This window comes from Schistocerca piceifrons, chromosome 2 (assembly GCF_021461385.2).
Source record: "Schistocerca piceifrons isolate TAMUIC-IGC-003096 chromosome 2, iqSchPice1.1, whole genome shotgun sequence".
Classification (NCBI taxonomy): Eukaryota; Metazoa; Arthropoda; class Insecta; order Orthoptera; family Acrididae; genus Schistocerca; species Schistocerca piceifrons.
In genome coordinates this window covers 609315121-609342506 of record NC_060139.1, presented here as the reverse complement: position 1 = coordinate 609342506, position 27386 = coordinate 609315121, and the positions used below count along the sequence as shown (strand labels likewise).

Here is a 27386-nt window from a genome sequence, read left to right as displayed (position 1 = left end):
GATTTAGACAATGACTAATTTCTATACAGAAATGAAGGTCATTTGCCTTCTGTTTACCTATTTTTCTGGTAACAAAATACCACTTTTTCTCTGACAAAAATTGCTTCAAAATTCAGTAGCACAAATGTGGTTGGCAGAAAATATTCAAGATAGCGAGTGGCAGAATAACTCAAACATATGAGCTAGTAGACCATTAACTATTGGGCAGAATCAAAACTGTTCCGAAATTTTTATTGCAGTAGGTACTCTGCAGAATTGAATCTTTTTTCAGAGTTGGAGCAAAATTACCTCCCTAGGACACAGTAGCCTCTCTGTACGGTATGATTTTATCGTGTCATCTACTGCTAGGGGAAGACAGCTTTGGCTTTGTGTACTAAACGTTGGTAGAATGAAACACGCCCGCAAAGATACTAGTGCAGCTTGATTGTGAACGCGCCCTACGTACATTTGGCGCGGTACGGAGAACACTTTGTTGTTTGGTTTGGTAAATATAGCGGCAATGGGTGATAAGGATGGAGGTGAGGAAATGTGCTTTCGAATACGTGTGCTAGTTTTTGTTTCTATAGCTAGACCGTTGATAAGCTTGCTTTTGCTTTTTGATTATAATTTAAGTTAGCGTATCTACCGGCATTCACATTGCTGTTTACTGGCGTGATGTGGAGAGCAATCATTGCTTCATTATTTCCTTGTAACCTTATTAATCCAGCGCAGCTAATATGACTGTCTGGTATCATGATATTTTTTATATGTTTTTGTCTGTTGACTTTTCTTGCGCATACAATATACAAGTTTGAAGGTAGCAAAAACTAGTACTTGTTACTCATGACTCGTATGGTTGACAGTGACAGAAGAGCACTCGTTTGGAAGTTCTTCGATATATTTAGTCATTTGAGGAAGCCTAATTTGTCACCGTGAGGTCATGCGGCATCCATAACTAGAGATTTATTTTTTTTCTAGTAAAAAGCTGTGTAGGTCCTATTAGTTTCTTTGGATTTGATTCGTTTGTCACCATTTGTGGTCTACATTACAAAAGTTCTTTATCTATTAGTACTGGTTTTGGTTTTCTTCAAACTTGCCATAATTAAAAAAAAATATACTGAAAATTAATGACATCTTTTTCTGTGGTGATGTCTAGTTAAGAGATACCTTGTCCACAATGCTTTTCAATTCGACTTTAGATGAAGCCAACCATAAGCATCATGTATCTGGAGAGTGAATGGGAAGTTCTAGCGCAATTGACAGTTTGAGATTAACAAATCGAGAATTGAATATGCCCATTTCACAAGGAGGGCAAGTAACCTTGATAATATTAGGATTAGGTTTTGGCTTGTAATAAGTATGTAGGCGCCTAGTTAAAAATATTTAAGCCCACACTTCAACAAAAGAAAGTCTGCAGTGAAGTAAAGGTCCCTACATCTAATACCAGCATACACTATCAAGCAGGTGGTGGTGGTGGTGGTGGTGGGGGGGGGGGGGGGAGGAGGAGGAGGAGGAGGAGGAGGAGGAATCCTTCCTAGCTATTAAACCAGCATCTATAAATGAACATATTGAAAATTCTTGCCAGGGCTGTGACTGCTTGTGCATGTGAACCATGTGGCAGTAACCAGTGCTGATGGACAACAGCTATAAATATTTTACATGAATCTTGCAAAAACATGTTCAGAGTGACTGCATATGGAGAATATGATTTAGCACAGCTGGCATGGGCATAATGAATAGTAGAAGAATAACATGCTGGGACGTTTCCAATAATGACTGACTGGACAATGAAAAGGGTTCTGTACTGTTGGCCAATTTGGAGAAGACGACATTGAAAGTGATGGATAGCTAATGTGGTGGAGTACTAAAATTGTGTAGGTTTCAGTGGATGAGGATTGTAGGGCAGGTCAGAATGGAGACATGTTATTGAAAAATTTAACCCTTTTAACACCCATGCAAGGTACAAATGCTGTAATAACCTGAAATCTCCAAATTTAAGATGATTGCATTAATAATGGTTACTGGTAATGGCACATATCTGGCAGCTGTAAATATAATGCATGTGCACACACAGCATCGTAGGGGTTGTTTGGAATAATTTGGGCATAACGAAACAGAACTCTTTTTGAGTTTAATGGTTTGTAACTTACTCCCGAGACACAATTTTGCTGTCAGTTCTTTGTATGTTAGCCGTGTGACTTTCTTGAATGATTCTATTGCATTTTCAAGCATGGTGATCCTTTCCATTAGTAATAACCCATGGATGGGAGAAATTTTGGTATAATGTGTATTCAAGTAAATATACTTCATTGTCCTGTTATGCCACAGTTACCCCAGACATAAGTAAGAATAGGACCATGAACCCACGACGTAGTAGAAATAATTTTCCCAAAAGTTTGAAGAATCAGCAATGAGTCAAAAGACAAACGGATAATTCTACTTCATAGTGTTAAAATGAATTTGAAATATCTCCATTACAATTGGGTTCACTCAATGCTTCAAACATTTTTTGTAAATCAATCAATCTCTTCAGGAAAATGGAATGATAACCATCCCTCTTGCACCTGGATAAGAACTTCGTGGAAGATTAGTTATTAGGTTAGCTTGTGTGGATCTTATGCTGTTCCTGTAATCCTTCAGTCAGTCACCAAACATGTTTTGGTAATGCAGTGCAACCCATGATCCTCTTATTTCTGAATTTGAGTTAATTCTTGTATGATAACCAGAGATTTCTTCTTCGTCTTCAGTTCCTTCATTTCAGTCACTAGGTCCAGGAAAGACTGCCTTGGTATTTTGTATGTAATATTGAATATTTTAGCAGCAGGATACTTAGACTTTATTTTTTTTACTACTTCTCTGGCCTTTTCAAGATGATTTCAATCTTATGTGGCTGTCCATTCCATAATATATGCTCGTGGCATGATCTAGAAACGAAAACTGAGGCCATTGTTCACCATGCACTACAATTATACCCAGATTACCTCACATTAATTGTAATTTACTACCATATTATTAGTGATATATTACAGATGTTATTAAAATTATGTTAGAAACATATGTAAAGTGTACAAATTTGAATTTGATTACGATATCACAACTGTTTTCTCAACAGCACCTCTTCAACTACAGTTGTATGTCTTCATTGCATTGTTATGAAAAACAAACACGTATTTAAAAATGGCATTATTACTGTGCCCAACACATTAACACCATATTGCAGCTAACGGGAAATGCAGAATAAATATTAAATTTGAGTATGTGGGAAGGTTATATTGGGTATAGGAAAAAAATTGTCATTTACTCTGATTACCTCACAATACCAAATTATCCCAGCTGACCCTATTTACTCAAATTGTTTTAGAAAGGTGTGGTTATATATGATTAAAAACAGATAATTATGTTGTAACAATAAGAATTTTACAGTTCTACAGTAACACTTATTGTTTCCTATAATCCAGTGTTACACTGGGAAGAATTGTCTTTTGTGTCCTTGATGAGCCCATATTGCAAACAGTTTTTGCATGTAAATGAGGTAGACGTTTCTTAGTTTAGAAACTATACTGTTGTTTCCTGTTCAGAAACTTCTTGCTATGTTGTAGCTAGACCAGTGATTTGAAATGAAATGCTGTATATCTCAAAAGTCCTCTTTTTTAAAAAACTTCTATCACTATGCTCTTACTAGGGCTACATCAATTTGTTTTGCACTGCATGTCAGTTACGTTCCTTTTAGCTGTCTCAATGAATGTTAGCTGCTCAAGTCCAAATAAATACAAGAATAAATAAATAATAGTGTAGGTCTTAGAGAGGCGTGCAAGATGTTCCGTGATTGCTGGTAGACTATGGATGTGGAGTGTTACTCAGACTTCATACTCTGACATGAGGTGATAAAGACTACACAAACACCCAGTCAGGCTGGTGAACTATTGATCATCTGCCACTGATTTCTCATGACGTGTTAGTATTTAATATTTACTGCAACAATCAGCAAAGCATTTAATTGATATTCTTAAATTTTTCATAAAAACGAGAGCCGTTTGGGATTTGTCAGGCAGGAAATGGAGCATTATGTGTGAATCTTAATTTGTTTTTTGCCCAGAGGCAAAGACTAAATTTAGTTTATATGAATGACACAAATCAGCATGAATTTTCCAACTTAGTTTTACCATTGAGCACAGCAGTTATTTCAGGATCTATTCTGATGAATGTGAGCATGGGGAAGTACAAAGTTGCTTAGTTATAAATTTGTGAATGTCCTGAAGATAATTTTCAGATGGTGAACCATATGCAGTCCTAACACTGTTGCAGGTGTTAAGATTGCATAATGAGATGCCTTCTACTCGGTTTCCCTACTTCTTGTTAAGCTTTACGACTTTGTTCCCAGCAGATAAATGTCTGTATTTGAGGGAAACAATTTGCTGATTCCAGTTAGGTGTAAAATTTCATTATAGTGATTTGCCGTCCCCTTGCACTTTGTGAACAGGGTTTTGTGGCTGTTGTGGGGGTAGGTAAGTCTCTTGAATGCAGTCACTTTAACCAGACTTTGTGCAATGTGAAGAAATTTAGCTCGAGTTTCCCTTAGTCTAGAAGAGGCTGCTGATATACAGAATTGTGACATACTAATTTCAGTATAACATTTTGTCAGTTATAGATTTTGACAAATCACACACACACACACACACACACACACACACACACACACACACACACACACACACACACACACACACACACAGAAAAGTGGTAAGTCAACCACAGTTCTGTTGTCAATATTTTCTTCACTTTAATTTGTGTAGGAAATTAATATATTCAAAAGGAGAAATTGACTCAGATATATAGTGTTTGTGGAATTAGAGAAAGCTTTTGACGATATTGACTGGAATACTCTTTGAAATTCTGAAGGTAGCAGGAGCAAAATAGAGGGAGTGAATGGCTATTTATAACTTGTACTAAAACCAGACAGCAGGTATGAGTTGAGAGGCATGAAAGGAAAACAGTATCTGAGAAGGGAGTGGGACAGGGTTCAAGCCTATCAACAATGTTATTCAATCTGTACATTGAGCAAGCAGTAAAGAAAACCAAAGAAAAATTTGTAGCAGGACTTAGTTTGGAGAGTAGAGAAGAAAGTTTTGCCAGCAAAGGGCTTGAGAAAGAGCAATTGAATAGAATACAGTGTCTTGAAAGGATGATATAATATTAACATAAAATAAAATTGAGACAAGGATAATGGAATGTAGTCTAATTAAATCAGGTGATGCCAAACGAATTAGATTAGGAAAAAGAGAGAAATTAAAAGAAGAGTTTCGCTGTTTGAGTAGCAAAATAACTGATGGCCAAAGTAGGGAGGATATAAAATGTAGACTGGCAGTGGGAAAAAGAGTTGCTGAGGGAGAGAATTTTGTTTACATAGAATATGCATTTGTTAGTGTCTGTTCTGAAGGTATTTGTCTGGAGTGTAGCCTTCTATGGAAGTGAAACGTGGACAGTAAACAGTTTAGGCAAGAACAGAATAGAGGTTTTTGAAATGTGGAGCTACAGAAGAGTGCTCAAGATAAGATGGGTATGTCATGTAACTAGTGAGGAGGTATGGAAGAGAGTTGAGAGAAAAGAAATTTGAGGCACAATAGGGATTGGTTGATAGGACTCATTCTGAGGCATCAAGGGATCACTAACTTAGTATTGGAAGAAACAATAGAGGGAGACAAAGAGATGAATACAGTAAGCAGGTTCAGAAGAATGTAGGTTGCACAGGATAGAGTAGCATGGAATGCTGCATAAAACCAGTCTTTCGACTTAAGACAACAGCAACCACAACTTAAACCATTGGTAATGGGGAATGTGGAGGTTACATTAGTGTTATTGACCAAGAAAGCATTTTTCAAAATTGAACCCCTGACAGTGTCAATTTGATGATCAAATACAAGGACTTGCAATGAATACAATTAGTTTTTGAAAATATAATGCAGTTAAATTGATGAAAGAAACTACCTATTAAGTGGCAGCAGGAGAAGACACTTGTGAAAGTATTGAGAAATTAGCAAGTTTTCAGAGATACTGGTGCCTCTTTCTGCAGAAGGGTTGAAGGGAAAGGAAGAGGGAAACAATAGAGGGAGAAAATGATTGATGAGGTTTAGGAAATGGGTTTTGGAAGAGTCACCCAGAAGTTCAGGTCAGGGGACTTACCACATGGTACGAAAAGGAAAGATCAGTCTTTCCATCTCACCCCCTCTGGCATTCCCTAAATCTCAACAGTCTTTTGCTTCCACCCCTCTTCCTTCCCCTTCAACCCTCTGTGCCAGGAGGAGCCATTAACTCCGAAAGCTTGCAAATTTCGACCTACACCTATTCTCCAGAATGAGAATTCTCACTCTGCAGCGGAGTGTGCGCTGATATGAAACTTCCTGGCAGATTAAAACTGTGTGCCGGACCGAGACTCGAACTCGGGACCTTTGCTTTCGCGGGCAATTGCTCTACCAACTGAGCTACCCATGCACAACTCACAACCCGTCCTCACAGCTTCACTTCTGCCAGTACCTCGTCTCCTACCTTCCAAACTTTACAGAAGTTCTCCTGCGAACCTTAAACCCATTCAATTTGTTCATCGTTAATCTTCTGTTACTACTCCAGCAGCCAGCTTCTGCATCATAGTGACGATATGTGTGGGAATACAGCCAGTTTTATAGAAAGACTGTAACAATGAGTTCCCCCCCCCCCCTTTCTCTCTCTCTCTCTCTCTCTCTCTCTCTCTCTCTCTCTCTCTCTCTCTCTCTCTCTCTGTGTGTGTGTGTGTGTGTGTGTGTGTGTGTGTGTGTGTGTGTGTTTGTAAATTGTCAGTCAATGAACTGAATTTTTATGGCTGGCTTTTCATGCACAAAATTGAAAATCTTTTTAGCCAAATTTATCCCTTTATTTTAATGAGAGCACTAGTGTTACTGTCAAGTGCACATATCATAAATACCATAATTTTCTTGTAATTTTACAGAATAGACCTCTGTTTGCTAGTTTACACTGAGTATTATTACTACAAATATCCTATGCATGGTGTTCTTCCTGTTGAGGAGGAGGAGGGGGGGGGGCATGAAGACGAATTGCAGGCAGTATTAGTTAATGTTGGTTTCTAAATTATTCCCTTCGTAAGATATTTCTTGTTATGTACTAGTTTTGCTGTACAGATAAATTGTTATTGTATGATGTTAAATTTTTATCGTATTGTGTGTTTTGCTTTGTTGACAGAAACCTTTGATGATGCTGTGGAGGAGAGAGTTATTAATGAGGAATATAAGATCTGGAAGAAAAATACACCTTTTTTATATGATCTTGTGATGACTCATGCTTTAGAATGGCCTTCGCTGACTGCTCAGTGGTTGCCAGATGTGACAAGGTAACTTCAAATGATAGTGTAAAGCTTCTTGGTTCTATCTGTTTGATGAACTGTTTTGTCTGTCAAAAAGAAAGTTCATTGAGACATGATTTTTGGCCTTCACTTACTTTTAGAAGACAAAATGTTTATTAAAGCTGATGCCACACAAAAAATAGGCAATATATCCAAGCTGTAGGAACTATTTGTACATTCCTTGGGAAGTGAAAGGTATATTGTGAGGATGAAGGGAAATGAAAGATCTTCTTGCATACCACCTGTAGTTAGAAACAGGGAGGGAGGAAAATGATATGGGTACACATAGTACAACCTCTGCCACTCTCTGTATGTTAGCTTGCAGAGGACATAAGTAAATATAGTGTCTCCTGCTTCACCTTTCTTCTATCACCTTACATCCCTAGTAGTAAATTTTCTTGTGACTTACTATTGCCATCACCTGTGATACTGCTTTGTTTATAACCATAATTGTAATCACACATCCATTGCATTTAATAGCCTCCAGACTTGGCTTTACCATTAGTGCCCAATGCTTGTTAGCATTTTTATTACGTCAGGAAACGTTTATATGCTCCACAAAAAGGAACAATAGGATGTAGACTGGAAACCTTAAATTGCAGAATAAAAGCAGATAAACACCAGAAATACTTAGGCTTGCACAATGGGAGTTGAAGAATTAGCACGCTGTTCATGATTCCAAGGTGGAGCACGAGCTTGGTCTGAGCAAGGACTGGATGTTGTTTCCCAAAGCAGTCATACCATTGTTCACTTCAAGCAAATTAAATAAAACAAATAAAGCTTAAAGCTGGAAAATGTGAATGTATACACTGCCTGAAGAAGAAAAGGCGTCTAGAAGGCATTGTATGTCTGTGTAACTACACACAATTGACTGCTATGTAAATGATTAGAGTTGCAAGTCTAATGGTTGAACAACCTCCAGGTTGCAGTTGTATTGTTAAAATTAAACGATCAGTGTGAAGGGGACAGATGTTGCGTAATTGTTGAGAAGGTGTTACTGGCACATAGTAACCCCTCCAACTCTGTGCATGCTAACCAAGGACAAGTAATGGGCTCCCTTCAGCATTGTCATCCTGCACCATTCTTAGACTGGTGGCAGCCAGACTAGGATAATTATCACCACATGTGTAGGTTGCCATAACATAATACAAATGGATGAATTTGAAGTGGAACTGTGACCACGAAACATGGACTGCTAATCAATAGTGTTTGTTCAGCAGAATCGTGGCTCTGCAGTACTTTGGATGACTGGTGGGGAGGTCCTATTCTTCGAATGTTTTGGACAGGGGCATGTTATTCCTGGCATCAGGGTGTCTGTAGCCATTTTGTATGACCTCAGGTCATGGCTAAAAGTGAATGAGGGGAACTAACACCACAAAGGTACATCATGCCTTGTCATACTACTAAGGAATGTGTTGTCTTCAGGGAAAACAACAAATCTTGGATTCTAAGACTCAGAGTGTGAAATGTTAGATTTTTCTTATCAGGTAGGTAGATTAGAGAATTCAATAAGAGAAGTGGATTGGCTGAAATTGTGTACGGGTTGGTGGTGGAGGGCGGGGGGTGGAGAAAAGAGGTTACTAATGCATGGTGGCAAGAAGAACAGAATTTCTGGTCCAATGAGTGCAGGTTTATCAACAGAAAATCAGATACGGATAATGCAGTAGCAGCTTTCATAACAACATAGGAGAGCTGCTAGCTACAGCACAGTGAATGCAGTGGTGTAACAGACATAAATATGAAGTAAAACAACCACCTCAGCAGTACAACAAAAAATAAATATCGTTATAAATATTGAGAACTCAAGTAGCAAGCCAGTACTAAAAAAGGGGAAGCTGAAAGATTAATAAAACATGTTGATCTGTACAAGGGTAAAAGTATCAGAAAATAGTATGGAATGGGAAGAGGAATGAAGTGAAGATGGGGTGGGAAATAGGATACTCTGAGAATATTTTAATAGGACTTGACAACCGAGCTCAAAATGAGGCTGCTGAGGTAGATGACATTTCCTCAGGATAATTGAGATCCTTGGGTGCGCTATCTGTGGCAAAACTATCCACCTGGTGTGCAAGATACGTGATGCAGGAGAAGCACCTCCAGACTTCAGGAAGAATGTAATACAGTAATTCAGGTTTCAAAGGAAGGAGGAGCTGAGTTGTGTAGTGTGTCATGGTATCAAAATAATGGCACGATTTACTTACAGAATAATGGAGAGACTAATCTTAATACCCCCCGCATCACCTGATTTAATTAGACCACATTTCATTATCCTTGTTTTTCTTTTGATGTCGTCTTATATCCTTTCAAGACACTGTCCATTCCATTAAACTGCTCTTCCAGGTCCATTGCTGTGTCTGACAGAATTACAATGTCAGCGACATTTATTTCTTCCCCATGTATTTTAATTCCTGTTCCAAATTTCTTTCTTTTGTTTCATTTACTGCTTGCTCAATATACAGATTGAATAACAGGGATAGGCTAGAACCCTGTCTCAGTTCCTTCTCAACCACTACTTCCCATTCATGCCCCTTGACTCGTAAAACTGACGTCTGTTCCCTGTACAAATTGTATATAGCCTTTCAATCCCTGTAATTTACCTGTCACCTTAAGAATTTGAAAGAGATTATTCCAGTCAACATTGCCAAAAGGTTTTTCTAAGACTACAAATGCTATAAACGTAGGTTTGCTTTTCCTTATTCCATCTTCTTAAGATAAGTCATAGGGTCAGTATTGCCTCACATGTTCCTATATTTTTACGGAGTCCAAATGTTCCTCCCTGAGGTCAGCTTCTATTAGTTTTCCATTCTTCTATATAGAATTCATGTTAGAAATTTGCAACTATAAATTGTGTAACTGGTAGTTTATAATACAGGGTGTATACGACTCGGGACAACCGGGAGATCGGGGAAAAGCCCGGGAATTTTTTCATCCGAGAGAAAACAAGGAAAAACCTGGGATATTTTTAGAATTCTGGGAATTTTTCATTGTTTTAGTTTTCAGTTAAATTTTTGTAATTTTGACTGGTAAGAACCGATACTCTATCAAAGGATATTACTGTATCCCTCTACTCCAGAATAATACTTCAACAATAAAACATAAACGAGAGAAAAAAACGAAAATATATTGCTAAGGAAATGAGCCATATACAACAATGACACACAGTGCTCATGCAAGCGTCTGCCAATTGAAAATATGTGAAAGGCTTTAGGAAGACTATGCAGTGCTTCATAACAACAAATTGTCTCCAATGAGCGTGAAGTCACAACTGTTTACATTTGATTTGTTTTAGCAGGCTCATGCACATGCGCAGGTGAGTCACGTTTGAGTAGTAGATTCTCCTGCTTCTGGCAACAGGAATGTGGCTGTAGGCTGTGCAAGCTGTCGCAGCAAGCAGCTAGATGCTACTGGGAAAAGGGGGCGCCAAATTCATGTTCTCCGGGGGGGGGGGGACTTGTTTCACAAAGCACCTAGCATCCTGCGCACGTTTGCCTATCGATTATTCATATGATTTTGAAAAGCTTGCCTGTTGCTTTTTGAACACATTTTAAGTTGATTTTAAATGATTCATAAGTTTCCTTTTGAATGCATGCATAGTGTACGTGATGCCTCTGTCAGGAGAATCCTCGTCACATCTAACAATAAACTTTCCGCAGACAAAAGGGGACGGGGCTATAGCTGAGGAAGTAAAGCCAAACGGATGAATGCCAATTGCTGTCTGATTATGTGGTTGATTGGGTTTGCGAATTATCAGAATTGCTATAATTACTAGTGAAATCCATAGATTCAGACTACCAGAATGGAAATAAATGGCTGACAGGAGTAACAGGTGAGAAAGATTACATATTATCCTCTCGGTGTATCCAAGAAAACGAAATTTTGACAGAAAATTTTTGGCCAGATTGCTACACTAGTAAGGACCAGTAGTACGGTCCCAGGCTAGCAACCGTGTAAGTTCTGCTCTGGAAGTAACGCGGAAAAGTGTTGTTCAAACACGCAATAATGCCTAACCGGAAAATAATCGCAGGATAACTAAACCTGTGATTATGGCAGGGTTAGTGAAGTTAATCAGCGAACACATTTTGACAGTGGCAGCAATAGCTACAGAATTGGTGATGACAAGATTGTTTGTTAGAACGAGGAAGGAGAAGAAACGGGGACATCACACAAATTATGGAAGAATAAGACGATTCCAAATGTATATAAAAATTTCGTAATACTACTTTTCGATCTCGTGCCTGAGAAGCTGGTGCGTATGAATGAAATGTGAAACTATTTCATAACATACAGCTCTTTGCTTGTAGCAGGCCTAATAGGCATTTGATATTGGTACTTTGTGGATTATATTCTGTCGTGTTATAAAAATGGCCATTTGTGCCAAAACAGTCTCGTTTATTTCATGTGTTACAAAATTTCTGCCATATTAGAAAGGTCTATTTTGTTTTATCTAGCAGACAGTGACAGAATAGACGTAATCAGATCGAGAAACCACACCAGTCTTGGGTATTATTTGTATTAACAGCTTTTGAGCATTAGATAACGACATTTCGATTTTTCATGTAGCAAAATGTTTGACGAACTTTGATGATGTAATAGATTCTTTTGCAGAAAGGAAAGCACGCCATGTAAAGCTGTAGCAAGATTAGAGAGAAAAAAATGCTAGGAGCTAAGGTTTGAAGAAATTTGTAATTTCTTGCTTATCTCTTGTCAGTATTGGTTTTATATATGCTATATTTAATTTTTATGTCACACAAAACAGCAAATTATTAACTAATAGGAAATAGAGAGTTCAGATTTTCTGAAGAGTTCTTGTTCTCTCAATTACAGATAATCCCATCCACTATTAATTGCGAGATTTTTTTAAAGAGAGGCAGGCTGTCAAACCGGCCGACTGGGAGCAGGAGAGGCACCTCAGGACATTTCAATTTCCACTCTCCAGAATATAGTTCGGATGCTTTATGAAGAGGCGTGGCACTGCACTTTGGCACACTTAAGACCAAATAATATGTCTTACATTTCCTCGAAAGATGTGCACTTCAAGATGAACATATTTTGAAAATTAGATTTTTTTTAGTACTGACCCGATTCGCAAATGTCATAGATCCAGGGCTGATGCACAGAGCAGTCTGAGTTCTAGTGGTAGTCTCCACGTGACCCGTGTTTACATTTAGTGATTTTGCTGTTTCCTCTTCGTTTACTCTCGCGTCAAATGAAAACAAAACGGATATCTGTGGCCGGGAGCTATAAAGTGAATTAAAGTACATTCACATAATTATGGAAAGCTAAAATATGTTTTTAGTTTCAGATTTTATTTTATTTCCACCTTTCTGACAGTCAATAATTAATCGCCTTGCAGAACAATAGTTATTTTTGTCTGTTTGCTAAAGAAATTTGACTTTTGTTAACCTTTTCCGCAGAGGCAGTCAATTTATTTGAAACGAAATGTTTAATTCCATAGTACTGGCTAGTTTCAACTGTTCGCTGCATTTCAAGTGCATGTTTTAATCTTCTAGCATCTATAGCATTGTTTGTTGTTTTGGACTTTTCAGTCCTGAGACTGGTTTGATGCAGCCCTCCATGCTACTCTATCCTGTGCAAGCATCATCTCCCAGTACCTACTGCAACCTACTTCCTTCTGAATCTGTTTAGTGTATTCATCTCTTGGTCTCCCTCTATGATTTTTACCCTCCACGCTGCCCTCCAATACTAAATTGGTGATCCCTTGATGTCCCATAACATGTCCTACCAACCGATCCCTTCTTCTAGTCAAATTGTGCCACAAAATTCACTTCTCCCCAATCCTATTCAGTACTTCCTCATTAGTTATGTGATCTACCCATCTAATCTTAAGCATTCTTCTGTAGCACCACATTTCGAAAGCTTCTATTGTCTTCTTGTCCAAACTATTTATCGTCCATGTTTCACTTCCATACATGGCTATACAAATACTTTCAGAAACGACTTCCTGACACTTAAATCTATACTCGATGTTAACAAATTTCTATTCTTCAGAAATGCTTTCCTTGCCATTGCCAGTCTCCATTTTATATCCTCTCTACTTCGACCATCATCAGTTATTTTGCTCCCCAAATAGCAAAACTCCTTTACTACTTTAAGAGTCTTATTTCCTAATCTAATTCCCTCAGCATTACCCAACTTAATTCAACTACATTCCATTATCCTCGTTTCGCTTTTGTTGATGTTCATCTTATGTCCTCCTTTCAAGACGCTATCCATTCCATTCAACTGCTCTTCCAAGTCCTTTGCTGTCTCTGACAGAATTACAATGTTATCGGCGAACCTCAAAGTTTTTATTTCTTCTCCATGGATTTTAATACCTACTCCGAATTTTTCTTTTGTTTCCTTCACTGCTTGCTCAATATAGAGATTGAATAACATCGGGGAGAGGCTACAACCCTGTCTCACTCCCTTCCCAACCACTGCTTCCCTTTGATGTCCCTCGACTCTTATAACTGCCATCTGGTTTCTGTACAAATTGTAAATAGCTTTTTGCTCCCTGTATTTTACCCCTGCCACCTTCAGAATTTGAGAGAGAGTATTCCAGTCAACATTGTCAAAAGCTTTCTCTAAGTCTACAAATGCTAGAAACATAGGTTTGCCTTTCCTTAATCTAGCTTCTAAGATAAGTCATATTATGTCATAATAAAGAACCAAAAGTGATATAAAACAGTACTGGTGCTCCTAGAAAATTTACATCCCGAAAACCACACTGAAAAGCTTAATATCTGGTTGAGGTCTACTTCATTGGGAATCTGGACATACAAATGTTCCCTTTAAGTATGCGCTTTAAATGCACACATTTTAATATGGTTCACGAAATACGGATGCTCTTGCAGTATCCTCTGATGTCTTGTTTCTTTTGTGACATAATGGAAGATCTTTCAATGTTTTACACGTATGTACATACGAGCTTCCTATGTCATGATACATACCCAAGCACGGTGTCTCCTGTTATCTGCGCTCTCTGGCAACTGCTGAAACGAACCCATTTCTAACAGGGCGCGGGAAAATATTGCGAATACTGGTTTGAAAAGCGTTACTTTCAAAGTAAATATCCTTTTACATAAGTAGAACTATGTGAAAGAATGTACCATGAATTTATTAGATCACAGAGCAGTTGACTCTAATTTAAAAATCAACTCTTTGATGACGAGCCATTTAGAAGAATTTCGAACCCTGAAGATCAGACATTTATGTCATTATTAAAAATTTTACTGGCGCATATGTGTGATATATCTTGAAATGTAACACATGCAAAAAAGATCAACAGTATATGTGAAAGCTTAGCTTCTCTTGCAGCTTGAGAACAGTATTGTATGTGAAAGCTTTGCTTTTCTTGTAGCAACACTATGTATATTAATTTAAACTTTTGGCTTTCCCTGTTTGTGTGTTGCTGTTGGCTGACATCATCATGTGTCCTATGCTCTGAATATCCGCTGTCATCAGCTAGCGAGTTCACGTGACATGAACTACGAGCGGCTTACAAAAGTGCATCTAAATCTCGATTTCGATGATTCGGAAAGTAACATGCGGTGTTTGTTGGCATTCCAATGTATGCTTTCGTAATACGAAAATACGCAGCGTACATGTTGCTGCACATCAAAGATATTTCCAAAGCATGTCTTTTTTCCTGAGTTCCGTTTTCTAAAGTGCCGGGAAATTGCATGCCTGTGTATAAAACCATAACCATTCAAAGGATTGATAAGGGAAAATAGACTGTCACCCGGGAGAAAGTGTATTATTAACTGGGAAATCCGGGAATTTTTTTCCTTGTCCACGTATACATCCCGTAATAGTCACACCTGACAGCACCTGCTTTCTTTGGAATTGGAATTATTATATTCTTCTTGAAGTTTGAGAAGGAGAGGGCGCCTACTTGTCATCGCTGAATTTGTCCAAATTCGTGGTACATGTAGGGTGTGGTGAGACATGAAAGTGCCCCAAGTGAGAGCTTCAAATGGCCAAGCGTTTAGGAAATAAAAGGAATTTTGTTCTCCTTAGCTATTCATACACTATTGACATCACAATTAACCGCAACATCGTATAGGTTATTTTATTAATTTGTATAAGCACAAAAAGTATAGGCATAGGATGAAATGCGGGACTGCAAACATTTAAATAGGGATTGTAGTCACGTATACACAGGAACGTCGTGCATGTAAGTCAATATTTCCATTCTTTTTCAATTGATACTGGGGTGATATTCATCAAAGAAACAGGGGGAGCAATAATTTTGACTGCATCTTGCTCATGTTGTAAATGCTATCTTTTGCAGTGACATGGTTTTTTTGTCTCCATAGAAAAACAAACTTGATTGACATTTTGAAAACAGCTTCTTTCATCACACAGTCCAGCAGCGAACCATGCGTAATGCAGCATGTCACAGAATAAGTGCGAGGGTAGCTGGTGATGTATAGCGAAATGTAGTTTGATACAAACTTCTCCAGAAGTGATTTTTTTCTTCTTTCTCGATGAGGTAAGTGTAGTTTTGACATTTTTGCAGTTAATGGTCATGTCAGTAGTGTACGCATTGCCAAGGAGCACAAAAACATTTGCCACTGGGTGGGGTCAAACCTGTGACCCTTTCGATGCAAATCCGATCTCTTACTGCTGAGCCAGACACTGCTTCCTAAGCGCAGTGTCACAGGGACAATTAAGCTGCTCATGGTGATAGATCTGTATCATAGTTCCTTTTATTTCGTAAATGCTTGGCCATCTGGAGTTTCCACTTGGGACATTTTATCATCATGCCCTACATGTACCATAAATTTGGATGAATTTGGTGATGATGACTAGGTGTCCTCTTCTTGTGAGGGTATTTTGTATGTCTTGTACATCTTGCTCTGCAGATGTAAGAGTTTTGTTATGGCTGGCTCTCCCAAGGCTATCAGTAGTTCTAATGGAATGTTGTAGATTCCTGGGACCTTGTTTTGACTTAGGTCTTTCAGTGCTCTCTCAAATTCTTCATACTGTATCATACCTCCAATTTAATATTAGTCTACATCCTCTTCCATTTCCATAAAATTGCCCTCAAGTAAATCGCCCTTGTACTGCCCCTCTATATACTTCTCCCACCTTTCTACCTTCACTTCTTTGCTTAGGACGGGTTTTCTACCTGAGCTCTTGATATTCATACAGGTGGTTCTCTTTTCCCCAAAGGTGTCTTTAATTTTCCTGTAGACATCTATCTTACCCTACGTGCTTCTACGTCCTTAAATATTTTCTTCGTTCATAAATTAAATCCAATCTCTCTTCGGTCATGCCTCGTAATAACTGGGTGTTGTGTGATGTCTTTAGGTTAGTTAGGTTTAAATAGTTCTAAGTGACTGATGACCTCAGAAGTTAAAGTCGCATAGTGTACAGAGCCATTTTCTTTCCCATGTTCTTGTCAATTGTTGCCTAATGCTCTCAACTCTCAAGTGATACGCATGATTAAAAAAAACTTGAAAAGGCACTGCCAGTGTTTTTGTTTCCTAAAATGTTAAGTGCTAGGGAAGCTCTTCTGACTGTGCACTTATTAATGTGAGAAGCAATATAGAAAAATTAGGACACCTTCACAACATTTACGGTCATAGAGGTACTAGATGTGTTAGGTGCCCTGAGATTGCAGGACATAAAGAAAGAAAAACTAAAACCAACAAAATTACAGGAAAAGGTGTAAAACAGCTTTGAGCTTAGGGTTGTGAAACACTTGGTTGAACTTATTGTTAAATTTTATTATGGAGAGTACAAGAAATTAAAGAAAACAGAAGTGGAGTAAGTTTTGCTGAAAACAGATGCTAATGGAATGGAGCCCTTCTTGCTGAAAGAAATGTAAAGGGGTAGTGGAAGGACAGCACACAGATTAAGGATAAGGAAAGAGTACTGAGCATTATGACAAAACAGAATTGAGAAGTGCTTGTGTTTTTTTTTAAAAAAGCAACAAAAGTGGAAAATATTCTATTTGGACAGAAATATTACAGTGGCCTTTGACAAAAAGGAAAGCTTTGCTAAGCAAAAATGCTAGTGATGCACAGTGCATGTCTTCTGTCTTGTAATTAGCACAGAATAAATATTTTTGATGAACTGTATTCCTGGCAGTATGGTAGGTGAATTTCATTCATAACTAAGTCAACTTGCCCATTACAAAATATGGTTGAAAAGAAGTAATAGTTGATCTCGGTTTGTTGGAGGTTGAAGTGGAGGTTCGTGCTAGCGAACTTTATTGAGCTGCTCTGTTGGGAGCAGATTCCAGTCACCACCAAGAACTGGAAACAAACCTCTGTGCAGCACAGATTTGCAATGAGGTGGTCACATGTAATAAAGACAGAAGAGCTACTAATACCATCACACCACCATAATTCTGTTATACTAGAAGCTAGACAGGAAGTTAATTGGCTGCTTAAAGGACTGTATGTTGCAGAGCACCATATGAAGACGGGACATGGCCAACTGGTCTCTTCAGTGACTGTATAAATGGGCACCTGACCAGTTCTCCTCATAAGAATTAGAATTTGAGGAAATGTTACAAATGGGCATCCCCTACGGGTCTGGGGTTATAATAGGCTTGAGTTATTCCTGCCTCTTGTAAGAGGCGACTAAAAGGAGTCTCACATGTGACAGTCCCCCGTCGGGTTTGACCTCCATTCTTCTAAATTTTCCTGTAGAGCAAGCCAATTGAGGAAGTGCGCCTTACATGGTGCATCGTGTCCATCATGCGCCGAGACCTCTCACATCCTTCGTTGACGCAGATCTGCACTTCCACTCATTCTCCAGCTGTTGGGCAAGGTCACCCTCGTGGGTGTTTTTTCCTCCATCCACCGTGCAGTATCGTTTTCTTTGCTGACATTGATAATGGACTTTTGCTAGTTTGTACCTGATATCCAGCATGGTAGCCAGTCTGTTGTGGTGAGGCCGCCATGTACCATATTGTTTGTAGCCCCTGCGTATACAGGGATCGCTCTGCTGATGCCTCCGCCATTAACTCCCCAGGTATGCCAAGGAACAGATGCCCATCACCCTGGGGCATCGGGACTCTCGGCAATGGCCGTCCTGCCAGGTGGCTGGGTGGCGCCTGTGGTGAGGTACCCTGGTTGGGGTGGGTGCCATCAGGGTTGATGACACGCAACAAAGCGTACTACTTTATCTCTTGCTGGTGACCCAACACCAGCAGTCTCTAAGCGGTTGAGGTCCAACTACAATGCGAAGAAGTATAACCCCAAACTGTTCCTTTCCCTGGCCACACCATGAGAGGAACTCCAGGCTAAGGAAGGCAGCAAATCTTACTCCTCCCGGTACCTCGTATGTACGAGAGCTGATGGGGTGTCCGTCATGTCGAAGTCTCAGTTTTTTGTGGAGCATTTAGAGGACAAGTTTGGGGAGATGTAGGGATTGTCCAAAATGTGCTCTGGGTCAGTCTTGATAAAAACATCATCTGCCCAGTCACGGGCACTACTTGCCTGTGACAAGCTGGGGATGTTTGTGTTTCCATCAAGTCCCATAAGACCGTAAATATGGTCCAGGGTATTATATTTCACAGGGCTCTTGTTTTAAAGTCTGACAAGCTGCATGCCAACGTAGAGCGACGAGGAGTTCATTTCATCCGGCATGTGCATAGGGGTCCGAAGGATAATAAAGTAGCCACTGGTGCCTTCATCTTGACCTTCAAGGGTGACGCAGTACCCGAGAAGGTCAAGGTTATGGTATACTGGTGTTATATCAAGCCATATATCCCTCCCCAATGCGATGATTTATGTGCTGGAAGTTCAGGCATATGTCTTTCCGCTGTATTTCCAGTGTTATATGTCGCAACTGTGGATGTGCATCACATTCCAATACTTAATGTGCTCTGCCTCCCATCTGTGTCAGTTGCGGAGAGCACCATTCCCCTTGCGCACCAGACTGCAGGATTCCCCAGAAGGAATGGAAAATCATGGAATAAAAGACCCTGGACAGACTGACCTACACTGAGGCTAAGAGCAAATTTGACTGCCTACATCCCGTACCTCTGACATCTTCCGTCGCCGCTATGAGAACAGTTCTAGCCCCATCCGTTCAGTCAATTCTAGTTGGCTCTGAGCCTTAAGAGTACACCTGCTCCCTCGATGGTGGGGGGCACTTCCCTCCCTGTCTCCCTGTTGCTCCTACACCACCCACCTAGGGAACACTGTCGTGTCCCCCCCTCCCCTCCCCCCCCCCCCCCCCCCCCTCATCTGGGACATCAGTCCCCAGTTCTCAGCTGGAGAAGTGGAAGTCTTCTTTGGCTCCTCTCACTATGAAGGGGCCCATTCCTTCCCAGGTTTCTACTAGTGGGAAAGATGACACCTGCCAGTGGCTGAAGTGCCCAAAAGCAGCTGGTCTCGGGGCTTCACGATCCTCCTCAGTCTTAAGACTGAATCAAAGAAGCCCTCCCACCCAGAGAAATCTAAGGAGCAGCAAGAGAAATTCGAAATGAAGACCCAGAAGAACAAGGAAATGGTGTTGGCACCCACACCACGCTACCTACAAGCTCTGCATCTGAGGATGGGATGGAGATTCCGACGTCCACTGACGACCTAGATCTTGCTGGACCCTCAGATGCAATGTATATACACTAATAGGAACTAAGTCAGTGGCAGCAGGTGACCCTGATGAATAAACTGCCTCATTGAACGTTTCATGCCTTCTGCAACTGTGAAGCTTTACACTTACTTTCTGCATTGCCTTCCAGGAAACCTGATTCCCGGCAATGCGGACCCCTGCCCTCCAGTGCTATAGGGGATATTACAAGAACCGTAATGAATATAATAGTGTGTCAGGTGGAGTTTGTGTCTGTCCTGAACTCAGTCTGTAGTGAACCTATGCCCCTTCACATTCCTCTTGAAACTGTGGTTGTCAGGTTAAGGACTACGCTGGAAGTAACTGTGTGCAACGTGTATCTTACTCCAGATGGTGTGGTACCCCTGAATGTCTTGGCTGCACTGATTGATCAACTCCCTAAACCTTTCCTACTTTTGGGAGATATTAATCCCCATATCCCCTTGTTGGTGGCAAGATTCTTACTGGCTGAGGTACAGAGATTGATAATGTACTGTTTCAGCTCGATCTCTGCCTCCTAAATACTCGGGCTCCTACACATTTCAATGTGGATCATGGCACTTATTTGGCCATTGATTTATCACTTTGCAGCCCAGAACTTCTCCCATCTGCCCACTGGAGAGTCCAAGATGACTTGTGTGGTAGTGACCACTTCCCCATCTTCCTGTCACTCCCACGGCATTATGCTGACAGATGCCTACACATATGGGCTCTAAAGAAGGCAGACTTCGAAGCTTTCATATCTGCTGTCACCGTTGAATCTTCCCCATGTGGTACCATTGGTGTGGTGGTTGAACAGGCCACTAGAACGATGGTTTCTGCTGCGGAAAACGCTATCCCTTGTTCCCTAGGGTGCCCCCGGCAAAAGACTGTACCTTGGTGGTCGCCGGAAATCGTTGAGGCCACTAAAGAGCATTGGTGAGCTCTACAGCAACGTAAGTGGCACCCCTTCCCTAGAGCACCTAATAGCTTTTAAACGGCTCTGTGTCCTCGTTTGCTAGCTTATAAAAAGAGGGAAACAGGGAAGTTGGGAGAGGGGTGTCTTGACCATTGAGTGCCATATGTCACCTTCCCAAGTCTGGACGAAGATCAGATGTGTTTTTGGGTACCTGACTCCAACAGGTGCCCCTGGCATCAGCATCGATGGTGTGTTATCTACAGACACAGACGTGATTGTCTAGCACTTTGCTGAGCACTATGCTCGAGCCTGTGTCAGAGAATTACCCCCTGGCCTTTTGCACTTCCAAACTGCAAATGGAAACGGAAGTCCTCTCGTTCACTAGACGCCACAGTAAACCCTATAATGTCCCATTTACAGAGTGGGAGCTACTCAGCACCCTTGCACATTGCCCCGACACAGCTGGATCAGACGCACAGCCAGATGAGAAAATATCACTCGTCCAACTAACAGCGATATCTCCTCGTCATCTAAAATTGGATGTGGTGCGATGGCATCTTTCCATCACAGTGGCGGGAGAGCACAATCATTCCAGTGCTCAAACCTGATAAAAACCCGCTTGATGTGGATAGCTATCGGCCCATCAACCTCACCAACGTTGTTTGTAAGCTGCTGGAATGATGGTGTGTTGGTGGTTGGGTTGGGTCCTGGAGTCATGTGGCCTACTGACTCCATACCAGGGCTGTTTCTGCCAGGGTCGCTCTACCAGTGATAATCTTGTTCCCTTGAGTCTGCCATCCGAACAGCCTTTTCCAGATGCCAACAACTTGTTACCGTCTTTTTTGATTTATGAAAAGCTTAAGACACAACCTGGTGACATCATATCCTTGCCTCATTGTATGAGTGGGGTCTGCATGGCCCGCTCCCTAGTTTTATCCAAAATTTCCTGTAGCACAACTGCTCGCCATGTTGCATGCATTTGTAGCTCTCCTGAGCATCAGAATTACTGTCTCATTTTTCCAGCCACTGCAGTTCATCTCCCTTGTCAGTGGCCCAGGTCAGGGCTTAAGATTGTGGTTTGCGTCGGATAGCTTCTGTGTGAAATGGAGTCCTTCCCTTTACCATCTCTACTCGAGGACCATTCACGTACACCTCCATGGTTGAAACCTCAGCTGAAGCTTTGGCCGGACCCTTCACGTGGCCCTAAGGACTCCGTTACTCCCGCTTCTCTCCGCTGCCGCTTCCTCTCAATTCTTGACGTGTTCCGAAGCTCTGAAGTGGTTTACACTGACGGCTCGATGGCTGATGGTGACATTGGCTTCACCTACATTCACAGGAAATATTGAACAGCATTCTTTGCCCGATGGCTGCATTGTTTTAACTGCATAGCTGGTGGATATATCTCATGCTTTTGAGCACATTCATTCATGTCCTGTAGAGTTATTTCTTCTGTGTACTGACTCCTTGAGCAGCCTACAAGCTATTGACCAATGCAACCCTTGTCATCCTTCTGTAGCGACCATCTAGGAGTCCATCTATGCCCTGGAAAGGTCCAGTCATTCAGTGGTGTTTGTCTGGACATCAGGTCATCTCGGAATCCCAGGCAACGAACTTGCTGAGAGACTGGCCAAATAGGCTACACAGAAAGCGCTTATGGAGATCGACATTCCAATAACTGACCTGCATTCATTATTACGGCGCAAGGTTTTTCGGCTTTGGGACATGGAATGGCATAGTCTCAGTATGCACAACAAACTGTGTGCTATTAAGGAGACTATGAATGTGTGCAAGTCCTCCATGCGGGCCTCTCGCAGGGTCTTCGTGGTTCTCTGCCGGCTCCACAGTGGCTGCACTTGGGTGACCCACGGCTACCTCCTCCGCTGTGAAGATTCACGTCAGTGTCGGTGCGGTGCCCGCTCGACATTGTCCCATATTCTTTTGCACGGTACTAGTTTGGCTGCCCTGAGACATCATCTTCGGTTACTAGACTCGTTATCATTAATTTTAGCAGACGATGCCTCATCGGCTGGTTTGGTTTCACGTTTTATATGTGAGGGTGGATTTTATAATTTGATCTAAGTTTTAGGGCATGTCCTCTGTCCCTCAGTGTCCCCCACCTTAAGTGCTTTTAGGGTGGAGGATTTAATGTGTTGCTGACTGGCTGGCTGGCTTATTGTTTTATTTTCGTGGTCAGCAAGCCACGATAATCTGCTTTCCTGTTTTACTCTCTTCTACCTATTTCTTTTGCCATACTGTGTTTTTCTTGTTACATTTTGTTCTTTGTAGTGTTCATTGCTCTTCTGTCGTTCTTGTGGTTTTTCCTTCCTCTCGGTATTGTGCTGTATGTCAAGTTTGTTTTATTCTTTCCCTTGTGAAATTGTTACAATAGGAACAAGGGACTGATGACAAAGCAGTTTGGTCCCTTTCCCCCTTTCAAACCAACCAACAAATAGGCATCATACATAAGTCTGATAGCCCGTGGGTGTCGGCATTAAATCCAGTGAAGAAGATATATGGCACACGGAGTCCCTGTGGAGATTACTGTATTTTGATTGGCGATACCATCCCTGATTGCCATCCAGTCCCTGTCATGAGGGATTTCATGAATGTTTTAGCTGGAACTACATATTTTAGTGTGATTGGCTGTGAAAAGGCCTATAAGCAGATTGAAAAGGCATAAAGCAGATGCCTGCGGTCAGACATCCACACAACCACATTCACGTAAAACCATCTGAGCTTTGGAGTATCTGCACATGCTATTTGCTCTAAAATAAGCTGCCCATTCATCGTAATATTTTGTGGATGAAGTGCAATGGGTATTGAATTTCTGTTCTGTTCAATCTAGACGATATTTTGTTTCCCAAGACAGCACCATTACATGAGATCCGTATATTTTAGATAGGATACGAAAATATGGTTTGTGTCAATAAAACAGCATTGTGTGCAAAAAAGTAACATTCCTCGCCAATACGGTTTCTTTGACTGGTAATTGCCCTCTCAAAGAAGATTAGATCTTTAAAAATGCCCAACTGGTTTTCAGCTGCAAACATAGATTCCTGGGTATTATTAACCTATACTGCTGTCATCTGCAGTCAGCAGCAGATACACCGCTGACAGCAGCACTGGGGACAGGTAATACCACAGTTTGATACATCCTGTCAGGGACACCAGAAATGCAACACACCTTTAAAAAGACAAGCCAGTTTACAAAAGTTTCTCCTGATCTGTAATCCAGCATTAGCAGTGGAGGGAGACTAGCCAGCTGCTATTGGTGCAGCCTTCCATGCAGTTCTTGGATGTTGAAAATCTTTTGATTTTTTCCTACCAGACACTGGCAGGGTTCCAAACCAACTGCAGTGCATAGGACAGAAATCTGATGGCCACCTGTTAAACTGCGTGGCACTTCTGCCCTTATGTCGAAACCAGACCATTTGATGTCTATACGGGCAGAAAATGTAATCTCTGATTGCTTGTACAATAAATTTCAATCAGCACAGTGCAGTGCAGTGCAATCCACAAACAGCTGCAGGAATAAGTACAAAGCAGTTCAGCTGCCCTCCAACTGAAATACAGTTAATAGGTACCAAAGACCTTATTTGGTGTGTGATGTCTTGACTCTCGCCCAGACTATTTGTGCCTGAAATGCTACGTAAACCAATATTTGACCACATTCATAACCTACTCCATCCCTGCACTAAAGCCACCATTAAACTGACAGGAACTTGTGGGGCCCAACATTAGAAATGACTGTTGCCAGTGGTGGAGAATGTGTAAAGCGTGTCAACAGTGCAATGTTGACAGGTGTGTAAATAAGCCAATGGAAGGACATCCAGAAGCAACAGAGTGTCTCCCTCAAGCACACAACTCTTGAGGGGTAGCGTCCACCATCGAAGGGTTATCTATAGATTTGTGGCTATTGATATAAACTTGCGTCTAATAATAATCTTTCTAATGAATTGAATTTCCTATGCAGGCTGTTGAGATCAGACCCTTAAGATCAAGGGTGACAATTTGAGTTGGTTGTTTCTCGAACTGTTGTAACCTTTGTTGTGTGGGTTCCAACACCACTATATAACCAGCTGCAATCCTGCAAGCAACAGAATGGTAGTGTGTGGTAAAGGACATTATACTCGGATTAAAATTACTTCATGAGTGATGTTCCAGCACGTCAAGCGGAAGACGTCAGCCATCATCCAGTCATCGTTTTTTGTAGAGCTCTGCATGCTCCCTTTTTGCCTTTTTTGTAGGTATGTTCAGTGCCTTGTGGGTCATGATTTGCTACATTGTGGCAACACCCTCCACCTCCCTTCTTGGTCATTGCAATCAATCACACAGTCACAAAGTAATTTTAATCAGAATGTAAAAGCAGCACTCCCACTGGCCATTCTGGGCCTCGGCATGGTTTTCAAACCATATTTGGAGAAATCGAAATATGTTTCAGCTCAACAGCTGTTACTTGAACCAGAGCTCCCATTTTACTGCAGCTAGTTAAGATCCTAATGTGAAAGCTATACCCACGCCAACATCTCACCATGGAGATCATAAAGTATTAATCTACAAGGACCTTAATGTGCTCACATTTTATGTCAAGGACAGATGCGTTGTGCCCATCATCACAACTGCCAGTCTGAACCTTTTCAATTACTCACACACAGTGAACATATGATGCAAATAATAAGCGACAGTAAGCCACTGATGGTATCACTGGAATGGATCAAATTGGCGTATTTAGTGACACCAGATGCCCTGCACAGACATGAAACCTTGGACTCCATGTAGACCAACTCAGTAGTTGTTGTCATTGAACCTCAGTGTCAACCTCACCTCAGCAAACAAGCCTGCAGAAAGCACCAGAAACACAAGCACTTTACACTAAAGCAGCCAGGCAGCTTAAGAACAGAATCAGTTATGTGTGTTACTGAATTTTTGGTTGTACTGTGGGAGAATCCTATATTATCTGATCAGATAAAACAAGATTGCCTGTATTGGTGTGGCATAAATTGTCAGTGGTCTTAGTTTTGAGTTACCTAGTGTGGTGTGTTTCCAGTGTGATTGTAAATTTTTTTTTTTTTTTTTTGTTAGAAAATACAAGCTTTGTTTGCTAAACTAGAATGTATCAGAGGTGGTTTTGGGTGCACAATCACTATTTAATTTTGATAAGCTGACTGTTATGCCTAGCTACAACAGGAAATTTAAGGTAGAAATGTAGCAAAAATGTGAGGGACGATGGGAAACAATTGCTGACACTGATGAAGATCCAAATTTACAATCTACGTTCAATGATAGATGTTACAATTATGTTGGGCTGCTACAATGCTTGTGAATGTACAATTGGCATCTGGGAAAAATATGTATCAATATTTGTCAAAAATTGTCACTTACTCAACAAATTTGAAGTATTGGTAAGAAAACAATTGATTTCTTAGTTGCTACAATGATAAGTGGACTTCCAATAGGTTTCTGACCATTAATAATGATTGAGGCTTCAGATTTCAAAATTACTAGTGATTAATTCAAGAATCAGTGAAATGCCTGAAGAAACCAAATAAATTTTCAATTCTGTGAACTCTGAAAGCTGAAAATGAAAATGCATTGCTAACTCTAACTGCATGGTGATGGCTCGTATGTAGATTCTGGAATGTACGCGACACATAACAAATAACTCATTGAATAATTTCCAGTCAACAACTACTGCAAAAGTTGCAGTAGCAAAACAGCTGTCTTACGGAAACATTCATCTCAGTTACCTCCAGTGACAGAGTAAGTGTATAATAATGATTTGTTGCGTATATTCTAGGACTTGGAGACGACTTAGTCAGTCACCTGACAATGTGTCAGTTGCGCATATTGTTTGATATTATTAAAAAAAATGTAATTGTCTCTGGAACATCAGTAGCAACTGCAACTCAAATAGATGACATGTATGATTGTTATCTTCACTCACAATTTTTCTCACACAGCAGAACAAAATGGAGTTGTGGAATGCATGAATGGAATGATAATTGAAAAGGCACGGTTGATTTGACAGATGATGAAGCTGTGAACACAGCATTTCATCTGAAGAATCTTTACCAAAGAACTTATCTGTTTGGATATTAATGAAGGTTTGAAGTGTACCACTGCACTGATCTAAAGTCACCAAACACAATTGTGATGCTTGCTGATGTGCACTTCATTGAAAATTCAAATTACCACTGTGGGAACAGCATCAACAGTAATCAGATTGACGATAATGGAAAGACAATGCTCAGCCAGCATCAGTATGTAATAGTGTTGGAAAAAGCAATGGAACCAAGAAAATCTGCTACTGTGGATAGAACCGAAGTTAACTGAATTGATATAAAAGTCAGCAAATGGCAGCAGAGATAGGGACAGTGTGCAGTCAAAAATTAGAATATCACATGAAAGAAAACTGAACCCCAAACATTTTAATGATATTTGTCTTGCTTATTTGAAGCAGCATTGAGTCGTGATTGTGAAAAATAGATCTTAAATGATTGTCATTACTTTAAAATGAGACTGGGATTTTTTGATTTACGACCAGAC

At 40.5% G+C, this 27386-nt stretch overlaps 1 protein-coding gene across 1 annotated transcript in view; it reads left to right on the top strand.

The window, feature by feature from the left end:
- Positions 1-371: 371 nt before the first annotated feature.
- The window catches only part of LOC124774949 (chromatin assembly factor 1 p55 subunit), a 42131-nt gene continuing 15116 nt past the window's right edge, over positions 372-27386 (top strand). Inside the window, exons 1-2 of the mRNA XM_047249658.1 lie at positions 372-518; positions 7210-7357. Coding sequence (XP_047105614.1) covers positions 500-518; positions 7210-7357 — 167 coding nt within the window. The 5' untranslated portion in view covers positions 372-499. The remainder of the gene's footprint in view (positions 519-7209; positions 7358-27386) is intronic.